The sequence below is a fragment of the Schistosoma mansoni genome, chromosome 6 (assembly GCF_000237925.1).
Source record: "Schistosoma mansoni strain Puerto Rico chromosome 6, complete genome".
Classification (NCBI taxonomy): Eukaryota; Metazoa; Platyhelminthes; class Trematoda; order Strigeidida; family Schistosomatidae; genus Schistosoma; species Schistosoma mansoni.
In genome coordinates, this window is record NC_031500.1 from 12,496,808 (window position 1) to 12,516,850 (window position 20,043).

At 32.4% G+C, this 20,043-nt stretch overlaps 2 protein-coding genes across 2 annotated transcripts in view; one reads left to right on the plus strand and one right to left on the minus strand.

Moving 5' to 3' along the window:
• Positions 1-1,617: 1,617 nt before the first annotated feature.
• On the plus strand, positions 1,618-3,174 carry Smp_059610 (hypothetical protein). The gene has a single exon (XM_018798294.1). The coding sequence runs from the start codon at positions 2,474-2,476 to the stop codon at positions 2,783-2,785; it is 312 nt and encodes a 103-aa protein (XP_018653250.1). The 5' UTR covers positions 1,618-2,473; the 3' UTR covers positions 2,786-3,174.
• A 1,158-nt stretch (positions 3,175-4,332) lies between these two features.
• Smp_154250 (putative unkempt protein) overlaps positions 4,333-20,043 on the minus strand; it is a gene marked incomplete at both ends in the record, with an annotated part of 29,721 nt that continues 14,010 nt past the window's right edge. Inside the window, 6 exons of the mRNA XM_018798295.1 lie at positions 4,333-4,374; positions 6,186-6,599; positions 9,553-9,849; positions 12,972-13,783; positions 16,098-16,376; positions 16,786-17,172. Coding sequence (XP_018653251.1) covers positions 4,333-4,374; positions 6,186-6,599; positions 9,553-9,849; positions 12,972-13,783; positions 16,098-16,376; positions 16,786-17,172 — 2,231 coding nt within the window. The remainder of the gene's footprint in view (positions 4,375-6,185; positions 6,600-9,552; positions 9,850-12,971; positions 13,784-16,097; positions 16,377-16,785; positions 17,173-20,043) is intronic.

Consider the following 20,043-nt stretch of genomic DNA (forward strand, 5'->3'; position numbering starts at 1 on the left):
AAAAGTTACCTCAATATCTATGCTAGTAGTTTCATTAGTTCAATATTGCGTTCGATACTAGGGCTGATGTATGACCTTGAAAAAATCTGATCATTTATTTTTAAAACACACTTATGGATTGATGTAACGAATCAGGATTGAGAGTTACGATTTTCATCACTAACATTAACCATATTCCTAGTCTGCTGTCTAGTAATACAAATTAAACGTTAGATCTATAGAGACACGATCCATAAATTATTGACCTCCAAAACATCTTCGTACGATAATGATTACCACTGAAAGGGTTTGTATTACCCTATTGTTGGCATTAAGGACTGAATCTCAGTTTGTTGGTATACTTATATCCTGAGATAAACTCAGCATAGCAATATTGCGGCACATTTTATAGGATAGATTATTATGAAATTCGTCCCATTTGAGACTTGTAAGTAGGACATATTTGAATTCGTGATATTCACGATAGAATATCTAAATTTTTTACTAATGACACACACACCACACCGATGAACAAGTTAGAGACCATGTAGACCCACACATCTAGTGGGTGACACGCTAGATTTATAGTGAAGGGGACCGAGTTTGGGTTCAAATGTGAATATCGGCACAGCTGACCAGTTCCAGACAGAGCAATACGAACATCCTTGATTTCACTGCTTTCTTCTAAAAATCCTAAAACAATACCTATTCCTAACAATAAATAGATTGTAACTCAGAAAGAAATAAGCTATTGAAGTTAAACTTTTAGCTCACCCAAAGCTCCACTAGAAATTCAATATAGGACATTCAGACCTACCCACTATGACAGCACTTCATCTACTTACCTTGCTCAACAATCAGGTACCGAATCAAGGAGTTGGCTCCAAACCATACTCTGACGATAAGGATCACTGTAACTACGAAGTAGATTGAGCAAACTATCGAAACAATTAGCTTGATAGTTGAAAATCAAAATTCTTAACCATTTTTAACCTACTCGCATCCGTTTAATAGCTACCTTTCGACATTTAACCAAACCAGTCAGGGCAATAAAAAAGTCAAAACATACTTATTTTTTTTGTGTAATTGTATTGTTATAATCTGTTTTGATTTTTGTAAATGTCTAATGACAGAATGTAATAATGAAAAAAAATCCTATTAAAGAAAATAAGTAGCATTTTAGTAATATAGTATCATCTAGAATAATCTTTTTTAGTTTTCTTAAATTCTGATCAGAGAAATATAAATGATGCTATAGAATAGAAACAATATTGATACAAGTAATACACATATATACTTGTATATAAGCAAGAAATAAGAACAATGGTGTATACTCTGTGTGTATTATGTGCATGTATCTCTCTTCTGTATGTATTTATCATTAAATACCCACAGAAGTATTGTAATATAACAATCACATAGTGAGTGTGATTAAAAATGTATGAAAATGAAAATTATGTAGCAACAAAAAAATAAAGCTTTGGTAATACTCAAATGAAAGTGAGAGATTGGACAATTCAACATTGAACTATAATGGCGGCAGTAGCTGTTATTCAACATCTTTTCTTTTTTAGTACAACAGACAATTGATTGTGGAATTGAGGAAAGAAAATGAAATAAAAGAAAAAAAAGAATAGACATACTGAAATGATAAAAAACTGGAGATGACTAAAACCCTTAGAAAATGTTGAATCTATAAGTATGTAATTGCGTTGATGTACAAATTGAATATGAAACAGTAATAACAGAGAGAGAGAGAGGGATAAGCACGATCAACACCAGGGTAGGCTTTATGAAAAAAATTATTGAGTATGGAACACAAAATTGCATACATACTAAAAACCTAACAATGTTAACCGCCTCTGGATAAAAGAAGGACAATTCAATAAGAAACACAAATAGTGGATTAACAGGGTACTAATAGCATTGGTACCTGAATAAATAAGCATTTAAAAGATGTAAACTATCGATCTCGAAAAGAGGAGTAAAATAAACAACAACAACCCCGACAAACAATTGATGCATAGAAAAAGAATCACAATAGATAGAAGAAAACGGGATTGTTAAGATCTTGTAAACGAGAGACAAAAACAATCAAACAAACAAATAACAGACTGATGTGAAAAAATCGGAGAAAAAAAACCATAAAACCTATTCCTCATTGAAAAAATAAACAAATCTCAAATGTAAAATAAATTAATGAATAGGTAAGAAGATCAAGTCAAATCTAACAAATACAATAGGTAAGCGCAAAAAGAAGGGAGTAAAGATAAATAAGTAAATGAAACCAACATTGTTAAATGAGAAACAGAAAGAAGACCAATAATCTGTTGTTTTGTGCTAAGTTGTTATGTTTTTTTTTTCTCCTAGAGATACAATACACTATCCTACCTTATCGTTAATTATTGCAACTGAAAGAAAAATAGGCATAAACATCTTTTTAAAAATCGTACACATGGCATAATAAACTCTAACAGTATTAATAATAGTAATAATGAAAATAAAATGTAAAAATAGTATAAGCACAAGACTGAATCATTGTTGGTCAACTGAATCGCCCATCTACTCGCACACACACACAAATAAAAGCACATTTGATGAAAGGCTCTGGATAATACCACAAACAAGAACAATCATAACAACAATAATGATGATTAAAGAGAATAATTTATTACACAAGAAGAGAGATATGACTTGTGCATACTTTTTTAAACGTTATACTTTGTTAATTAATGTAACTCAAGATAGATCCCAGTTACATGTTCTGTTGTTATCATTATGTTACTTATTCATTGTTATTCATTAGAGAAAGAATTTAACTATCAAAGTTAAAAGTGTAACAAATCTACATCGATAGTTTCTCTCTTTTTTCTTTAAGTAAAAAGAGTGATACATATTAATGGGAAACAATAATTATTATTCAAAGAGGGTAAAGATCTACGAGATGTGAATATAAATTAATTTGTTAATACACTATGATAAATATGATAGAATTATTTTGATGTAAAAGTTTAAGGAGAATGAAAATTAAAACTGGTGATAGGTGATGAAGTAGTGAATCGTACGAAGGAAACAAAGAAAAAGATGAACCTGAGTAATAAAAGACAAGAAAAGTGAACACATAACAACATGACACAATCATTAAATTATAATACACTAACAATCTTGAGAAAATAATATGAATACGTGATAATAACCATAAATAATAATTTCAAGAGAGAAAAATGAACAAGGGCATACTATACATACACACACACACACACAAGCGGACATAGAAACACAGTACGTAAATAATGATAATTGAATAACGAAAAAAGTAGTAAAATGTTGGTTACAAAACAAAAAAGCTTCATGATGAAAAGGACAATAATAACAATAACAGACAAACAAACAAACAGAAGTCATCAAATGAAAGACTATTGTGAATTCATTATTATCTTAAATAAATGTGAATATACATAACTTTATTATTCTAGAAATGTGATTATATAAAATGGCATTCAATAATAAAAATGATAATGAATGAACTGTGAATAGATTGATGTGCATACAATGTGTAGAATGAGTCGATCATCATCGTCAGTAAAAAAAAATTGGGAAACTATGCCAGGAAATATAAGATTAACATTAAAAACAATCTTTTTTTTATATATTTAGAAATAAACAGAAAACATGGAACCAAAGAAAATACTCCTATTTAGTATATAACGTCCACAATAGGATAAGTGCAGAAAATCGATGGTAGAAATATAAGCTAGAACAATGAAAAATCATTTGTTACCATTCAAACATAACAGTTCATCAATGATAGAAGAAATGATAAACAAAACGAAAAAAGAAAAGTGGACAGAAAGGTAACTTTTTTCAAAAAAGCGCCAAAAAACAATCAAGGCAAAATATGAATAAGTCTCTTTTTATCTATCATCATATTTAAAAAAAACCCACCCACACACACACATTTGAAACGTTTCTCTTTTAAAAACATCTTTTTTTAAACTAAGTGAATTTGCTAATAAGAAAAATAACTAGAATTTCTATTTGATTCACTAAACAACCAATAAACAAGAGCAAATTAGATACATTACATGTAAGTGAATGGAGTATATATTTATGTAAAATATATAAGACTATCATTAACACATTATTACTAATGATAATAATAATAATAATCATATCCATATCACACAATCATTCATTATATAGAAAAACGAACAAAAAAACAGGAAAGATAAGTATATCCTCTACAAATAGTATATAGGGAAAATGGACAATGCAACAAAATGGTGGGTTGGTGGGTTACCACACACACACGCGCGCGCACATACACACACAATAATAGTAATAATAATAGCATTACACGACCGATACATAAGTAAGTAACAAATAAACAATAACCTAAAAGAAGAAAATCATATAATTTGACTGTGTAAATTGATTTGTTTCCATGTTTTTGTTGTTGTTTACTATGTCTCAGCGTGTATCTTGTTTATAAAAAGCAAACCCAAAAAGAAAAAGATTTAATTGAATAAAACAAATAGAACACAATGAATAATGGTAGTATCTCTAGTAAGTTTTGGCGCTAAATTTATATTGTTCATGATAACATACTTATGAAAATGTATTGATTCAAATATCAATAATAATAATAATAACAATAATAATCATAATCATATAAACACATAACTGAGAAGAAATATGCACGCAAAATATCTAAAATATGACTTGTAAGTTACTATGCAGTATTAAAGTTTATTGGTTAATAAGCTATCGGTAGCGGTTACTTCTCAATATTAACATTACTATTATGGTTATTGTAATCATCCATCAATCTTGTGTAACTAATAAACACAAACACACATGATGTATGTTCGTATACAGTAGTAGTAGTTGAGGCATGAATTGTTTCGAAAAAAAAGAACTTGTCAGATATAAATAAGTATAAAATTATCCCCGAATAAACATGTAATAAAGTGACTAATTATGTAGACTCAGAATCATTTGATAACAATTCACATTATGAATATGAAAATTGATACTATGAAAACGCTTTCAACAAACAATACTAGTAGATATTTTGCAAATACATGGATGAAAAACAAAAGAGAAATTAGCATTTATATGTGTGTTTCTATGTGCATGTGAGTGTATTGTATGTTTATTGTGTTGAATTTGCACAATAAATAAATAAATTACTACTACATCTAATAGATGACGACGTATGTTCATGGTGGTGGTCGTAGTGGCGATATTGACTTGCTTGTATTATTTATAAACATGGTAGAAAAGAAGAGAAGAAAGAAAGATAGAATCACTATTCCTCCTACTCTTATTCTTAATTATCTTCATGATTTCATCATAAATGTAACAGACTACTGAATAGTATTAATCGAAAGTATAAATTACGACAACAGAGAGAAAACAGTACAAACATATATATACATATCAGAAAAAACAATAATAATGGGAAAATATTGTTACAATGAATTAATTGTTAGCTTAGTTAATTAAATGAGACCATGTGTATATCTGTAAAATGTTTATGAAAATAGATAATAGTAATAGTAATAATAATAATAATAATATACGTAGGATCAGATAGACACCTAAACAATGTCGAACAATAAGTAAGAATAACAATACTAATAATGTAATCGAATATCTCACTAAGTATAAATTAAGAAAACAATAAGAATCTTGTCTAATAAATCTGAATCTAATTAGGGATCATCTTTTACATTTTATTGTGTATAAATTGTTTCATCTCTTATACCCTTGATCGGTTTCATTCATTAAACTTATCCTCTGTTAATTTTATTTTTTATTCTCTAATAACTATGAATTATGTACGATCATTATATAATAGTAATATAGTGGAACAGAGCCTAGAGAGAAAAACTAAGCATGAGAATGACGTAATTTTCTTTGTGTGTGTGTGTGTATGTATGTATGTGATACCAACAAACATATTAGACATTAGTTCTATGTTTAGATGACGATGAGGTGGATGATAAGCAACAGTTGTTGTTGTTATTGCTTTTATTGTTATCATTGTTATTACTGTCCTGATGTTGTATATCTAGGGATGAATTCTGAAATACAAAATTAGTACTGGTAGAATTAGTATCAGGAACGACAGTAGCAGTATTCATTATTGTATTCGATTGGAATGAGTCCTCTTCGACGACTGTCACTTCATTGGTCGTTACATTAGATTCTTCAAATGTCGTATTGTTAGTTAATATTGTCAATGCATTTGCCGTCGTGGTTGTTGTTGTTGTCAACTCAGAAACAGAAGTACTAGCCATAGTGGACACATCAAAATTCATAGAAGAATGTGTTAACGATTCTTCTGTATTACTGCCTTCTATTTGTTGATCTAAATCACAAGATTCTTGATTAGATAATGATAGTAAACCCGATGCAAAGAATAGATAATCATCATCATTGTCATCAGAATTGCTATGTGTACCACCATTATCAACACCAGCACATGTGGATGATAATAAACATGGATTATTGAAAGTTTCTTTGAGTTTATGGACAGATGTTTCATTATCATGTTGTATACAATCTGTATTATAGTTATTATTATTATTATTTGGTAAATTCCAATTTTGAAACTAAAATTGAATAGAGATACTTTTTTAGAAAAAAAAATTAATAAAATAAACGTTTATTCACTACAGAAAAAATCATGGATTAGACAAAATGAAAAAATCGGAATAAAACTTATCATCTATCAAGAATGTCCAAAGAGAGAAAGATTGGAAGTTAATGGCTTGTATGGAAAACTGCACACACATTTTTCTGTTGCATATTACATATGTTCAACAAAAGAGACAGAGTGAAACTATGATTCGGGAGAAATAGACTAAACACAATCTTTTTAGAAATGAATATCTCGCGTTCATGGAACACTAGTCGTTACTGATGAATTTTAGGTAGACAAAACTTCAACCCTAACCACTTCCTACCCGGACTGGTGGTATTACCAGGTGTAAGAATACTTTGCAAGATTACCAAGGTTAGTCAAGCCAAAACGTAACATCAATCCCTTAAGTTACTGACTATCAGTCTAAACTATCTTGATAGGTGTGGACTACATTCAACTTGAGATATTATTGAAAGCTAGGGACCACTATGCAATTGTTTCGTCTTAATATGAGACTCCGCAGCAGTACAAAAGGGTTGTTTAGTACAACCCTGTTTTTAAGTATTACCATCCCAAATAAGATCAATCCATGACGAATACTACACCCAAACAATTAGATATTAAAATAACGATAGCAGTAAGGCGACTGAATATCAAGCTCCTCTAAGAACAAGAGCTGAAATATTGACCTTTTTTAATATATAACAGGATATAGGTTGATAACTCCTAATCATTAACATTATACAATGATAATAAAAACCTACTACAAAACAGGGAGAGGGGAACGAAAAAATGCAGGTAAATATAAAAATTGATTAGAGTGATTATAATTACAGTTTTTTACTTTATAAAAAAGACGGAATGAACAGAGTAATCACGCATACTATCCTTCTCTTTAGAATAGAGAAGAGTACTTACCACCACGTGAACGAATAAATAAACAAAGCAAACATGTGCAATGTACTTATGAAAAAAGAAAATTAAAAAAATATATTTTTTTAAAAGTATATATCTATGTTGTTGTTGTTACTAAGTGAACACGTTTTTTTGAAAATATCTCTCTAGATCTATCGAAAAAAGGTAGGGGAAAGAATAGAAAGTCATGTGTAACACAATACAAACACTGAACATAACATACAAAGATCAGAAAACTAATTTATTCTATAATGGTATTATTATTGTAAAGAAATATATTACCTATACAACACATAACATTAGGAAGTACTATCATAGGCATACACACACATATAACTAATTCACAAGAGTGTATACGAAATTATTACAGGTTGCACAAATAGATGGATTCGTGCAAACAATAGTAATATCACTAACTGCAGAGAATAGTAGTAGTAGTAGTATAAGTTTTTATTAGATAAAATGGATTGAAACTCATTAGAAACTGTGACAGACTAGTAGTCCACCTTGTTATTGGAAGTTAATATTTAAAAGAGGAATTCGATCAGATGAAATCTCAGTACGAATTGAGAAAATCTAATGTAACTTGTTATGACACATGAGACATGTCAATTTGTCTCCTAATCAAAGGATAAGTATACTACGCAGTAATTTGTTCTCTTCTATTTGATAGTTGTGATAGTCGTAGCTCTTTGAAAAATCAATGTTTGTCAGGCCAAACCCCTTTACTATTACGGGTTTGGCATGATATTTTGAGAACAAAACTTCACCAAAATCATCCACCTGAGCTGCAAATCTTCTCTACCATCTTTAGATCAAATTTGGCAAAACCCCAATTTTCAAAGGGTAAATGCAGTTCAACATTCCTAGAGAGAACTAAAGAAATCTAGTTAATTTTGAATATTATTACATAAACAGAGTTGTTGTCCCACTTTAATTCTTGAATCCCTTTCTAAATAAAAAGCTATTCTGGAAGTCTCGCCTTCTTTATCTTATATTAGCATGTGCAATATTGACGTTGAAGTGTTACTGTGTGTTGTTCTATCGAGCTCGCCATCGAACACGTTTGCATAAGAATAAGTTCAATCGTTTCGTAATAAATAAGTATCATGGGCCTGTACGTAATCCGATCTCAAAATATAACACCAATAAAACTAACCTAGATATTTTAACTTACATATGATTTAAAACCCACTACATACTTGATCAGAAGAGGTTTCGAAACCACTGGCTATACGGGGTACTTACTGACCGTTAACAGTTATCCATACTTATGAAATGTAGATTTGTAGATTATGTGAACTAGTTTGGCAGAGTTCCGTTCTCTGAGCTTGATGGTTTAATCGTGAAGCTTTCGTTTTTCTTCAGAGCAAACACATCAGGAAAAACTTCTACTTCGATAAATTCGCGATATTGAACGACAATGTACACTATTGTATTCCTTGTCAGTGACCTAAAGGTTAAATGCCAGCGCGCAACACGAAAGCTCCGAGTTAGATTTCTGGCTATGAGATCGTGGGTGGGCACTTTCACTGAGGGATCCTATACTAGGATAAATATCTTCCAGATTTTCAAAAATTTGTCTAACTTTAATTTTTTTGCGGCCCTAACAACATTTAACAACCTCTACAACCCTCATACTGATAACAAATGTATTCGTTTATCATACAGTCAATTGAGAAATGCTTGCATATTAGTGAAAGCGCAGGTTCCACTGTCTTTCAGAAACAAGCGAGAAAAAGAAACCTGGTATCATATACCACTTGTTTTATATCATGGTATATTAAAACAAACATAAGGAGAATAAAAAACTCAAGAACTTTATAGATGAAGTTATTGGTCTGATACGTATGATATCTAAATGTATTTGTTATGGTTTATTGAAAGATGAAGTAGGTATTTTCTCGACTAGAAAGTTAATCTACCAAAACCTAGACTAGTAAATGTGAAAACACACAAAATTTGAAATACATAAAACGTGAGTACGGCAGTGTAAGATAACTTACCGAATCTAAAAGTTGTTTAACTTCATCTAATTCACGACGTAAAGTTATACGTTCTAGATCACAACCTGGATTGCTGAATGGAGACGATAAAAGAATAGGTGATTGTGGTAAGTTGGTAAAATTATCATTTATTGAATGCGAGAAAATCCTAGAACTTGTTCGAGTTCCGCCAAGATCCAGTTGATTGGGAGATGTAGTTGAAGATATATTAGAAATACCACCCTGAGTTGAACATTCTGAATATTGTTGTGATCTAGTTGACTGGTTATTGTCAGGCTGGTCTGTGGATTCCGATGTCTATATTCGAAAGTAACAATTCCATAAGATAGTTAGATATTGAGTTTCGGAATATGATGATGACAAGGTTAAAAAATAACTCACTTTAACCAATTTAACACAAGCATGATCATATGGAACACTAAGAACTACGTGGAGCGGTAGTTCAAGGACTGAAGCGTGCTGCTTCCAGCCACTAGGTTGTAGACTCGAACCCTGTCCAACCTACTATGATTAGGGGAACTGGATAATATCACTAAGCTTTAAACCTAGAGTGTGGCTCGTAATCAAATATACAAATCTGTACTCGATAAATGGGTTGGGTACTAGATCCGATTTGGCCATAAATAATATGGGAATATGAGTTCCAAGTGATATAGTGGCGATAAAATTTACAGCATATTTATTTAATCCTTCCCCCTTCAACTACTGGTGATTGAACCTGAACTGCTTCCTTAATCAAATGTTAAACTAATCAGATAGAACATCTGATATATACAAGAGCCGGAAAGTAAGCTACTTATAAATGGTTACTAAGGCTAACTAGACAATATATTGCAAGGATTACTTAATATTGAGATAATAATGAAGTAATACATTTGAGTACTTATTTTAAACAAGTTGATTGTAAAAAAACAGTATACAAAGCAGTCGTAATATTTTATATCCCCAAAAAAGATATCGCTTTTAATAATATATAGGTGTGAGTAGTTTGAGAGAATTTCAATACAAGTAATTTATGAATGATCCATTGATTCATAAATAAAATTAGTAGCGAAAGTAATTGTATACTAAGACGCAACTAACTATGAATAAAATTCATCCTTAAACTGACTAAATAGACCTCAGAGTGAAAAACTCAAACTACTAAGTTGTTTACATAAGAACTTTCGTCCAAATTAGAACGAATAGTTCCACAATATTTGAGTGCCGAGTTGATGTAAGACATTAAATAGGAATAATATATTTCCTCGAAAAAGTTTGGACCAGATTACCAGGCGAAACGTCGGATTTATTTCAAATTCATTGGCTGAGATTTTACAAATATATTATTACTAAGCAAAGATGGATAGTGGCTAACAGTGGAATCCAGTTCAACGCGCGTTTCGTCCTATTTGGGACTCGTCAGCTGGATGTGCCTGCATCTCAGAGTTGATGTTCACTCTGGGACTTCACCCCATTGCACAAGCAAGTGGCTATCAGGACTCCGTAGCTGAGTGAATAACGCGATGGCGTTTGAAGCGAAAGGTACTGAGTACGAGTCCCAGAGTGAACATCAACTTTGAGATGCAGGCACATTCAGCTGACGAGTTTCGAATAGAACGAAACGCACATCTTGGATTCCACTACTAGCCACTTTCCATCTTTGCTTACAATGCTTGTGAAATAAGGCTATATCGAGGCAATACGCACAGTATGCGCATATGCCAATAAGAGACTGACCAGTTGCAGTCCTAACACATCAATGGGAAGATTCAAACAAGTAACACTAAGTGAATATTATTACTAAGTTGTTTATTTTTTGTTCCCCCCAAAATCTGGTATATTTGAAATTGTAAAAAAAATGTATTTATTACACACTCTAATGAAAACCAACCATGATTATTATCATTATTATTAATGGTTAGGTAGGATGTCACAAAGTTGCCCTTTATTATTATTATTTTTTTTTCCTAATAAATATCAATAGTAATCAATAAAGTTGAAAATTTAACTTAACATAAATTGATTGATTAAGATTTAAAGTGCATTGTTAATATGTCTTATTCTTGTTAGTTTGTCTATCATTCATGATGTATTAAATAAACCAATCAAATTCGAGTAAATTGATAATAAAATGGACAGTGAAGGACAACAATGATAAATAATAACAATAATAATAATAACCAAATAAAATAACCTTCAAATATAAGATCACATGACCAATCTGTTATTATTACTAGGACGTTCATAGCAAACGTAATAATTGTGATCAATTTTTATCAAGGATACGAAAAATAAAATGATTTCAACTAAGAAAATAACAAAAACAAAAAAACAATCAAGAGATAGAATAGGTGTTGTATGAGGCGAAATCTATTTTGAGTATCCGGAGTTTAGAGAGGAAAATAAAGTTGTATTATAATATTACATTTATTTAATATTTAATACAGTTGAGATCATGAGTCAATTGAAGTTAGACCATCATGGAAAACCTGGAAGCAATGGACGGCCGTTCCGTCCTATTGTGGGACTCCAGGCAGCAGATCCACACCGCCATTAGTTACATCCATCAGAGCTGTTTCCAGAATGTCATCGATGGCAAAGTTGAAGAGGAATGGTGAGATTGGGCAACCCTGGCTAACCCCACTCGAATGGAACAAGGGAGAAAGGTGGTTGTATGCCCTCACTTTGCCTGAGGTGACAGAATTATATATATTTTGTAAGAGCTAGTAATATTGCTACTAATACTCATTTGACCTAAATAAATGTCTTCAAAATAACCAGTCATTTAGTCATAAGTAACGTAGAACTATGCGCATGTATGCACCGGTTCAATTTGTTACGCTACATCAGCATAGAAATGAAATTAACAAAATAATTGACAGAGAAGTAGAAGTAGTAACAGCATCAGTGATAGCAGGAAACATTAGGGACAGACAATATTATTCGAGAAGAAACAATTGTTTTGTGGAATAGGAAAGTGTTAGATAATTTTGAAACTGAAGATTCAAGGGGAAGGAGAGTGAATGCATCCGTGTCACTCAGACATATTCCAGGCTTTTTCATCTGAAATCTTCAGCTATCAGTTACAATAGTAGCGCGGACCCCAAACAGATAGTCTGCGGATACCAACATGACTCAGTTCGACAGTAGATAATTTTATGGACTGCCAATCTCTAGTTTCCTTTTAACCTACTTCTAAATCAGTTAACATCTTGTGTCGAGGTAAACGATAGTTGAGCATTGCGTAATAGTGTCACAAATAAATTAGTTGATGAAGATCCCTAACTTCATCAACCGACTCGTCATATTTAAATAGCACCTTCAGTTTTCCCTTCAAAATTCTAACCTAGTTAGTTAATTAATAATACAATAACGAGATCAATACAAACATTGTGATCAAAACAAGGAAATGGTGAATATGACAGAGTAGAACTAACCATTGAACAGTGATGAATGCGGGAGCCAATGGCACCAAATGATATAGCACTGGTAGAACTACTACTAGCACTACTGGCTAGTCCGGAAGCATTTAAATCGACTCCTGACACCGACGAAATTGGCTGATTAACACGTCCAAGGGGCGTACCAACAATTGATGAAAATCTATTACTATTACTACTGAGTGATACTGGAGAAGATATCGGAGAACTGTGCCGATGATATCCAGTTTCATCAATAAAACTTGAAGGCCAGCCTACGATGTGTTGATTTGATTTGATAAAATTACTCGATCGAATAATACTACTATTACTACTACCAGCCTGTTGTTGTAAATTGGTTGATTGCGCTGAATCATATTGTGGTAAATTATTATCTGATTGACAAGTGATAGAGTCCAAGAATCCACAACGCATTTGTAGACCTTTTACATCTTTACTATTATTTCCTCCTTTGCCAGGTATACTAACTGGATTTGATGCGTAAAAATTTGGTAATGATGAACAATCACTTACGCCAACACTACCACTTGTAGAGACAGTAACTAAAAACGAAGAAGAATGATGATGACGATGTTGAGGATGATCTAGTTCCTCGGAAGTAGAATGTGCCGAAATGAAACCATCATCAGATGGTGAATGAAAAACCATATCTTGAGAAATTGTTGGATAAACTGTATGAATATCATCGAATAAAGCAGCAGCAGTAGCAGACGTAGCAGTATTAGATGAATTATGTTGTTGGCGTTGTGATTGTGTCAGTTGAGATAATAGATCGACATCGAGATTACTGTTTAAAAATCCACCACAATCTATAAAATAGAAAAATACTTATGTAGACACGCATATGAGGATGATAACCATTTTTTTTCAATGTTTAGTAGGAATGCGATATCTATCATTTTCAAACATTCTTTTCGCTTGTTTAACGTGTCAGTCAGTGCTACAAGTAAGTGTAATTCTTACTGGGGAATTCATTCCAAATATTTAAAGACTTTTATAAGTCTCCAATGAACACGCCACTGTAGCGCATCCCAACTTGCCAGATGAAAAATTCAGGTAAAGCAAATTTGCAGCTTGAAAAAAAACCTCTATTAAAAATTATGTTGTTATATCCACGACTAGTTGACTAAATGAACAGAGGAGGGTTAGATATTTCACAGATATTGGACATAGGAAAGTAAATGTGCTACAAACTCATGGACAGATATTTTATTCCAAACAATTAAATATAATTTATAGCACATTATTATTAAAATAAAAAACAGACAAGTGTATATAAGTATATACATATTTTGTAGACTGCCATAATGGAGATAGAAGTGAAGACAGCCAGTGTAGCAGCAGCCTCAGAATCAGTAGTCTTCAACATACACAAGAAAGAAATCAAGAACCTCAAATACAACACAGAGAACACCAACCCAATCACACATAATGGAGAAACTCTGGAATATGTGGAAACGTTCACGTACATGGACAGCATAATCGATGAACGAGGAATGGCAAAGCAAGGACAGCATTCCTACAATTGATGAACGTATGGAAATCAAAACAACTGTCAGCAAACCAACATCAAAGTCACAATCTTCAATACAAACGTCAAGACTGTTAGTTCTACTGTACGGAGCTGAAACCTCGAGAACTACTACAACTATCATCAAAAATGTACAAGTATTTATAAATAATTGTCTACGTAAGATACTCAACGTCCGTTGACCGGATACCGTCAGCAACAGCCTATTGTGGGAGAACAAACCAGGTTTCAGCTGAGGAAATAAGGGAAAGATGTTGGACGTGGATAGGACATACATTACGGAAATCACCAAACTGCATCACGAGGCAATCCCTAACTTAGAATCCTGAAGGGAAAAGGAAAAGAGGAAGGCCAAAGAACACACTATGTTGAGAATTGGAAGCAGACATGAAAAGAATGAATAGCAACTGGATAGGATTGTCCAGGACAGAGTTGGATAGAGAATGCTGGTGGTCGGCCTATGCTCCTCCATGAGAGGTAACAATCGTAAGTAATAATGGAGAAAATAAAGACTTGGTTAATTATTTCTAAAAATATTTTCATAAAAACATTTTAAAACAATACAAACACATTATATCAACTAATCTATTAACCGAGATGTAATGGCTGACATGACGCAATCGTATTACATGAACAGATATAGTACAATATGGTCTCTATATACAGAAAAAAATATATCAACTATTCTCTTAAAATATCGGTTTTCGATGATACAGTTCATTTGTTTTTGTATTTTTGATCAATATCCATGTTGATTTTAACGCGTTAACTTTACCTCCTATACCTAACTGATTCAAAATGGCTCTCAAAGAGACTAAGTTGTGGCGAAAATCATTTCCCAACTATAGAAAATTCTCACGAAACCATCATCTTACTATAATACATTTGTACATTCGAATGACTTACAGAAAATTTAGCACAAGATTAGTCAAATGAATCAAATGTATGCTGAAAGCTCCGGGGCACTAAACATTCACTTTAGGTATTACACACGCAAAAATCTCTTTAAAGGCTCAGTAGTGTAATGTATTTCGAAGAAACAACTTAATATAGTCTAGATACAAAATAATAAGGCTTAAAAAAGGCCAAACAATAAATTAATGACAGCAGACTATGCAGACTATACAATGGAGCACATTTGAGTACGACATCAGTAGAATTTATGAATTAAAACTGACATTTAAACAGTTGGTAAAAATTAAATAGTTCTCATAATCAACTGGTTTTAGCTAAACAACCATTGATAAACTAGAAGTAGTGAACAAATGTTTCATTCATATATGGAACTCCACTTCAGTCAGTGTATATCTTGGACCTCATCACAAGAGATCGAACCCAGTACCTTCATACCTCATGGAGAGTTTTCAATTTTTAGGTCAGTGAACTGGGACTCAATGGTTTACATGATTAGGTCTAACCAATTGGAACATGGTAAAAATTAACTAGGATACTTTCGATTTGTAACAGGTACAATTTATGTTACGATATTCACGATAGTAGTCTAGACAACACTAGCTTAAAAAAAAACACCCCTTTCATACAATTCAACTAAAATTAATTAATTTCGGTTATTTTAAAAAACCAACTCTTACTTGATTCAAGCGGTGAAGTTGGAGGCAATGTCATATCAAGAACTAAACCACTATCACGACTAGTATCATCACAATTACTAATAGAAGATGTATTAGCAATCCCGACAGGCATATGATATTGATCCAAAAAAGTGTTGAAATCATTTTCTGTTTCATTAATTCCATCATTACTATTATTATTATCAGTACCACTTATATTCATTGTAGACCATGGACAACTAGGCGAGAAGTATTGTTGTTCTGTACTATTCGTCGATTCAAAATTATCCCATAGAATATCTTAAACACAAAAGAAGAATATATATGTATGTAAGAATAAGCAAATTTAAGGCAATAAGTCAATTAATTAAGAAAAACAACCAAATGTAATAAAAACTATAGTTATTATTAAAAGTAAAAACGATGTGACAAAGTAAACATGGAAGTGTATAAAGCTGACTGACTCTGTCCCAGTGTGTTTTAAACAACGTTGTATTCATTTATCCCATAACTATGCACTGAATACAGCAAAATTAAAATACAAACCTCGAAGTTATTACTTACTGAAAATGATATAAACAATGACAGAGATGTAAGAAAGCAGTCATTATATTTGATACGATAATTTAAACTAGTAACGCATAAGGTGGAGGGGCGATAAGGTGAGGATAAGTATTAAAACAAACGAAATGTATGTAATTACACCTACTAGGTTGTTGTTGTTTTTTACGAGTGACCACATTTTGGTAAATCCCAGAGAGATGTCCTAACAGTACAGGCTTGGAAGTAGCCACACCGACCATAGTCTGCTTCTGATTTGGTGTCGATAAACTAACACCATCGCCGCCGACTGTAACAACAGCAGAGGAAGTAGAGGTTCTATTCAAATTACCCACAATACAACCACCACTATAAGAACCACATCGACCTGGATAAGTTGAAGTTGAATCCAGATAGGCAGTAGGAGAAGTTAACTCTTTAACATTCATAGAACATTGTCCAATTTCAGAGGACATAGAACTACCGCTACGATGACGACCTTTATTATTATTATCTCGTGTATAACCAGCTGTTGACAGAGAATGAGTTAAAACTACTGAAAAAAATTACAATAAATAAAATCGAAATTATAGTTAATAGTTAGTGGGAATTAAACTTGGGAATACAATAGAAAAAGTGAACGCATTAAATTAAATCACCCAAAATTTTTGTTAAGAAACCAATACGTTATGTTGTGTATCAATGGCGAAATGAAATTTGTCAGGGTGTGGAACTGTTATCGTTGACAGTCAACAGAAACGAAAGAACAAATAGAGACCTAGAAATTCACGAAAACGACCAGATATAAAAAAGTCATCAGAAAGAAATGATTTAACACTAGATGAATAACTGAAAAGTTCATATTTACACGAAGTAGATGATGATAATGTCGTCCAGGAAGACAATAAAAGCTTCATGATTACATTTTAGCTGAAAGAATACAATATCAACAGAAAATCCAATCTTTTTCATAACTGGACTTTAAGGGATATTATGTAATGTAACGGCTAATAATATTACTCAACTGCTCGGACTTAAGTATATAGGAATGAGATTCGAATGTTTGACCTACTTGGTTGAAATTTGAATGTTCTAACCACCAAATACATTTAATTTATAGCATCGTATCATATCCACTAATTGTTTATGGACACCACTACTTATGCATCTACTGATAATCTTTATTCAACTGCGAATTGATATATTAATTGTATAATATCAAGGCACCTACACCAACTAGGTTCACACTAACAGAAAACAACGTGTTTAATGCATATTTATTTTGTAATCACGTGCTATTTGAATGTGATTCACATGGTTGAGCAACAAAATGTAAAGAATGATATCTATGATGGTCATATTGTGAACAGGAGTAGACCTACTGAAGATGGATATACACAAACACATATCTATCTATATACAATGAAAATAACTAAAAAAGATAATAAATCCAAACGTCAATTTAAATGAGAAAAAAAGTGATCAGTTGTTGATATTAGTTTTATATAAGGAAAAAGGTTAACAGAATTTAGTTAGTATGACGATTAATAAAAACAACCCAACTGATTGATTCATTCTTATATACAATTAGTTATCTAATATTAACATAGTGCACCTATAATGATTTACATTATATACACGGGAACAAATATTTGATTATATCACGTAATGAAAAGTATGTAACAACCATAACATATTTGTTACATTACATCGGATACATTTCACAATTGTGCACCCAAATGCCGAGAGTGGGTAGAGTCCGCTCTCTCTCTCTCTCTCTCGAAATGTTCACACATGGCCGTGAGCATACGGGCACTATGAGGGAAGTCCTACTGACTGCCTTCTCTCGGTGAGGGTGTTGTTTAGAAAATTGAGAGGACGAAAAGCGAATATCCAGCGCTTCAACCGGGTTGGTGGACATACTGGATTTACTTAGGGGGGTGGAAAACCCTGATTCCAAACCAACGGTGCACATGGGCTCCAGAATCTTGGGGAAATAAATGGCGTATAGACCTATTGTTGGTCACCGGCTACCATGGGACTGCATCTCCTTACGTTGTTCCACTGCCTCGCGGAATAGACCTCTCGATTTGGGCACCCGAGCGGTATTCCAGCCTTTACATAAATCGAATAATGAAGCATGGAGCATATATATTTGGTGCCTCCTTGTACCAATGTTAATGTGTTTGAATAAATACTCAGTTGTATACAATACAATTAATAGCATCGACAGAATATATATATATATATATATATATATATATATATATATATATATATATATATAGCTGAGTCAGATAGTGTAAATTGACAAAATCTAGAAAAGCATAACGTATTTATATGCTAAGATTTAGTCAATTGGAAGAAAACATTAAAACTGACTAGATTTTTCAAGTTCCCTGTGAACTACGTGAAGAGTTGAGATAGAATCAAATAAATTGAGTGACTTTTCATAGTCGCAGTATATTTGATATTTCTACATCAAATATCGACCATCACATCTAAAAATTAATATATGCAATGGAATAATTTATAATCCAGTTGGTGAGTGCGGAATAACTGAGTGCAACCAGAGGGTAGCCAGCAGTTGGTAGCGTTGAGTGATGGCTTGTAATCGGTTGCAATGGTACCGATTCACATTGCACCTTTCCTTAGATCTTGAGTTTTAAAATTATTTTAAACTTCTTTCTTTCTTATCGAATCATATTCTCGACATCTAATCTTTTTTACTGCCACTGATACTATTACTAATTCTGCTACACTGACGGTTGTCTTGATAATAAAGTTTTCTATGGATATATACAGAAACTTTTTCTAAAGCGACGGTGCTTTAGTGATTAAGGCGTTCGACTTAAAGCCATGAAGTCGCAGGTTCGAAACCCACTTACACCAACCTCAGTTTGCACATCAGGTTAGTATCATTACTATATTTCATATCCACAGTATGGCTTAGAGCTAAGCATACGAGTATGCAACTGACTGATGAGTTGGTGATAAATTAACTCTTTTTCATTTCGATCCAGATGCTGATGACACAAACACTACAGCTTATATAATTTATATAACATCAAAAAGCCTATCTTTCATTACACGGTTATTCCTTTTTACAAAAGACAAATAGCTAAATCTGTGTAAAAATAGTAAAAACGATAAGAAAAAATACTAAGTGTTCACTTTAAACGGTTTAGAACACAATGTTAAATGCATAACTTCAGGTCGGTAAGCAGTAGCCATATTACTTTTTATTATTTAACTTTTTTACGGATTCGCATAACTGGCTTCGAGTCATACTGTAATTATGCGAGGGGGAGTGATACTATCTGGTTGCCCAGACCGAAATAGGTAGAATGAGGTTCGAACCTACTACTTAGTGGTTGAAAGAAGAACTCCTCAGCCTTTACCAAAGTGGTACGCTGAAACTCAGCCA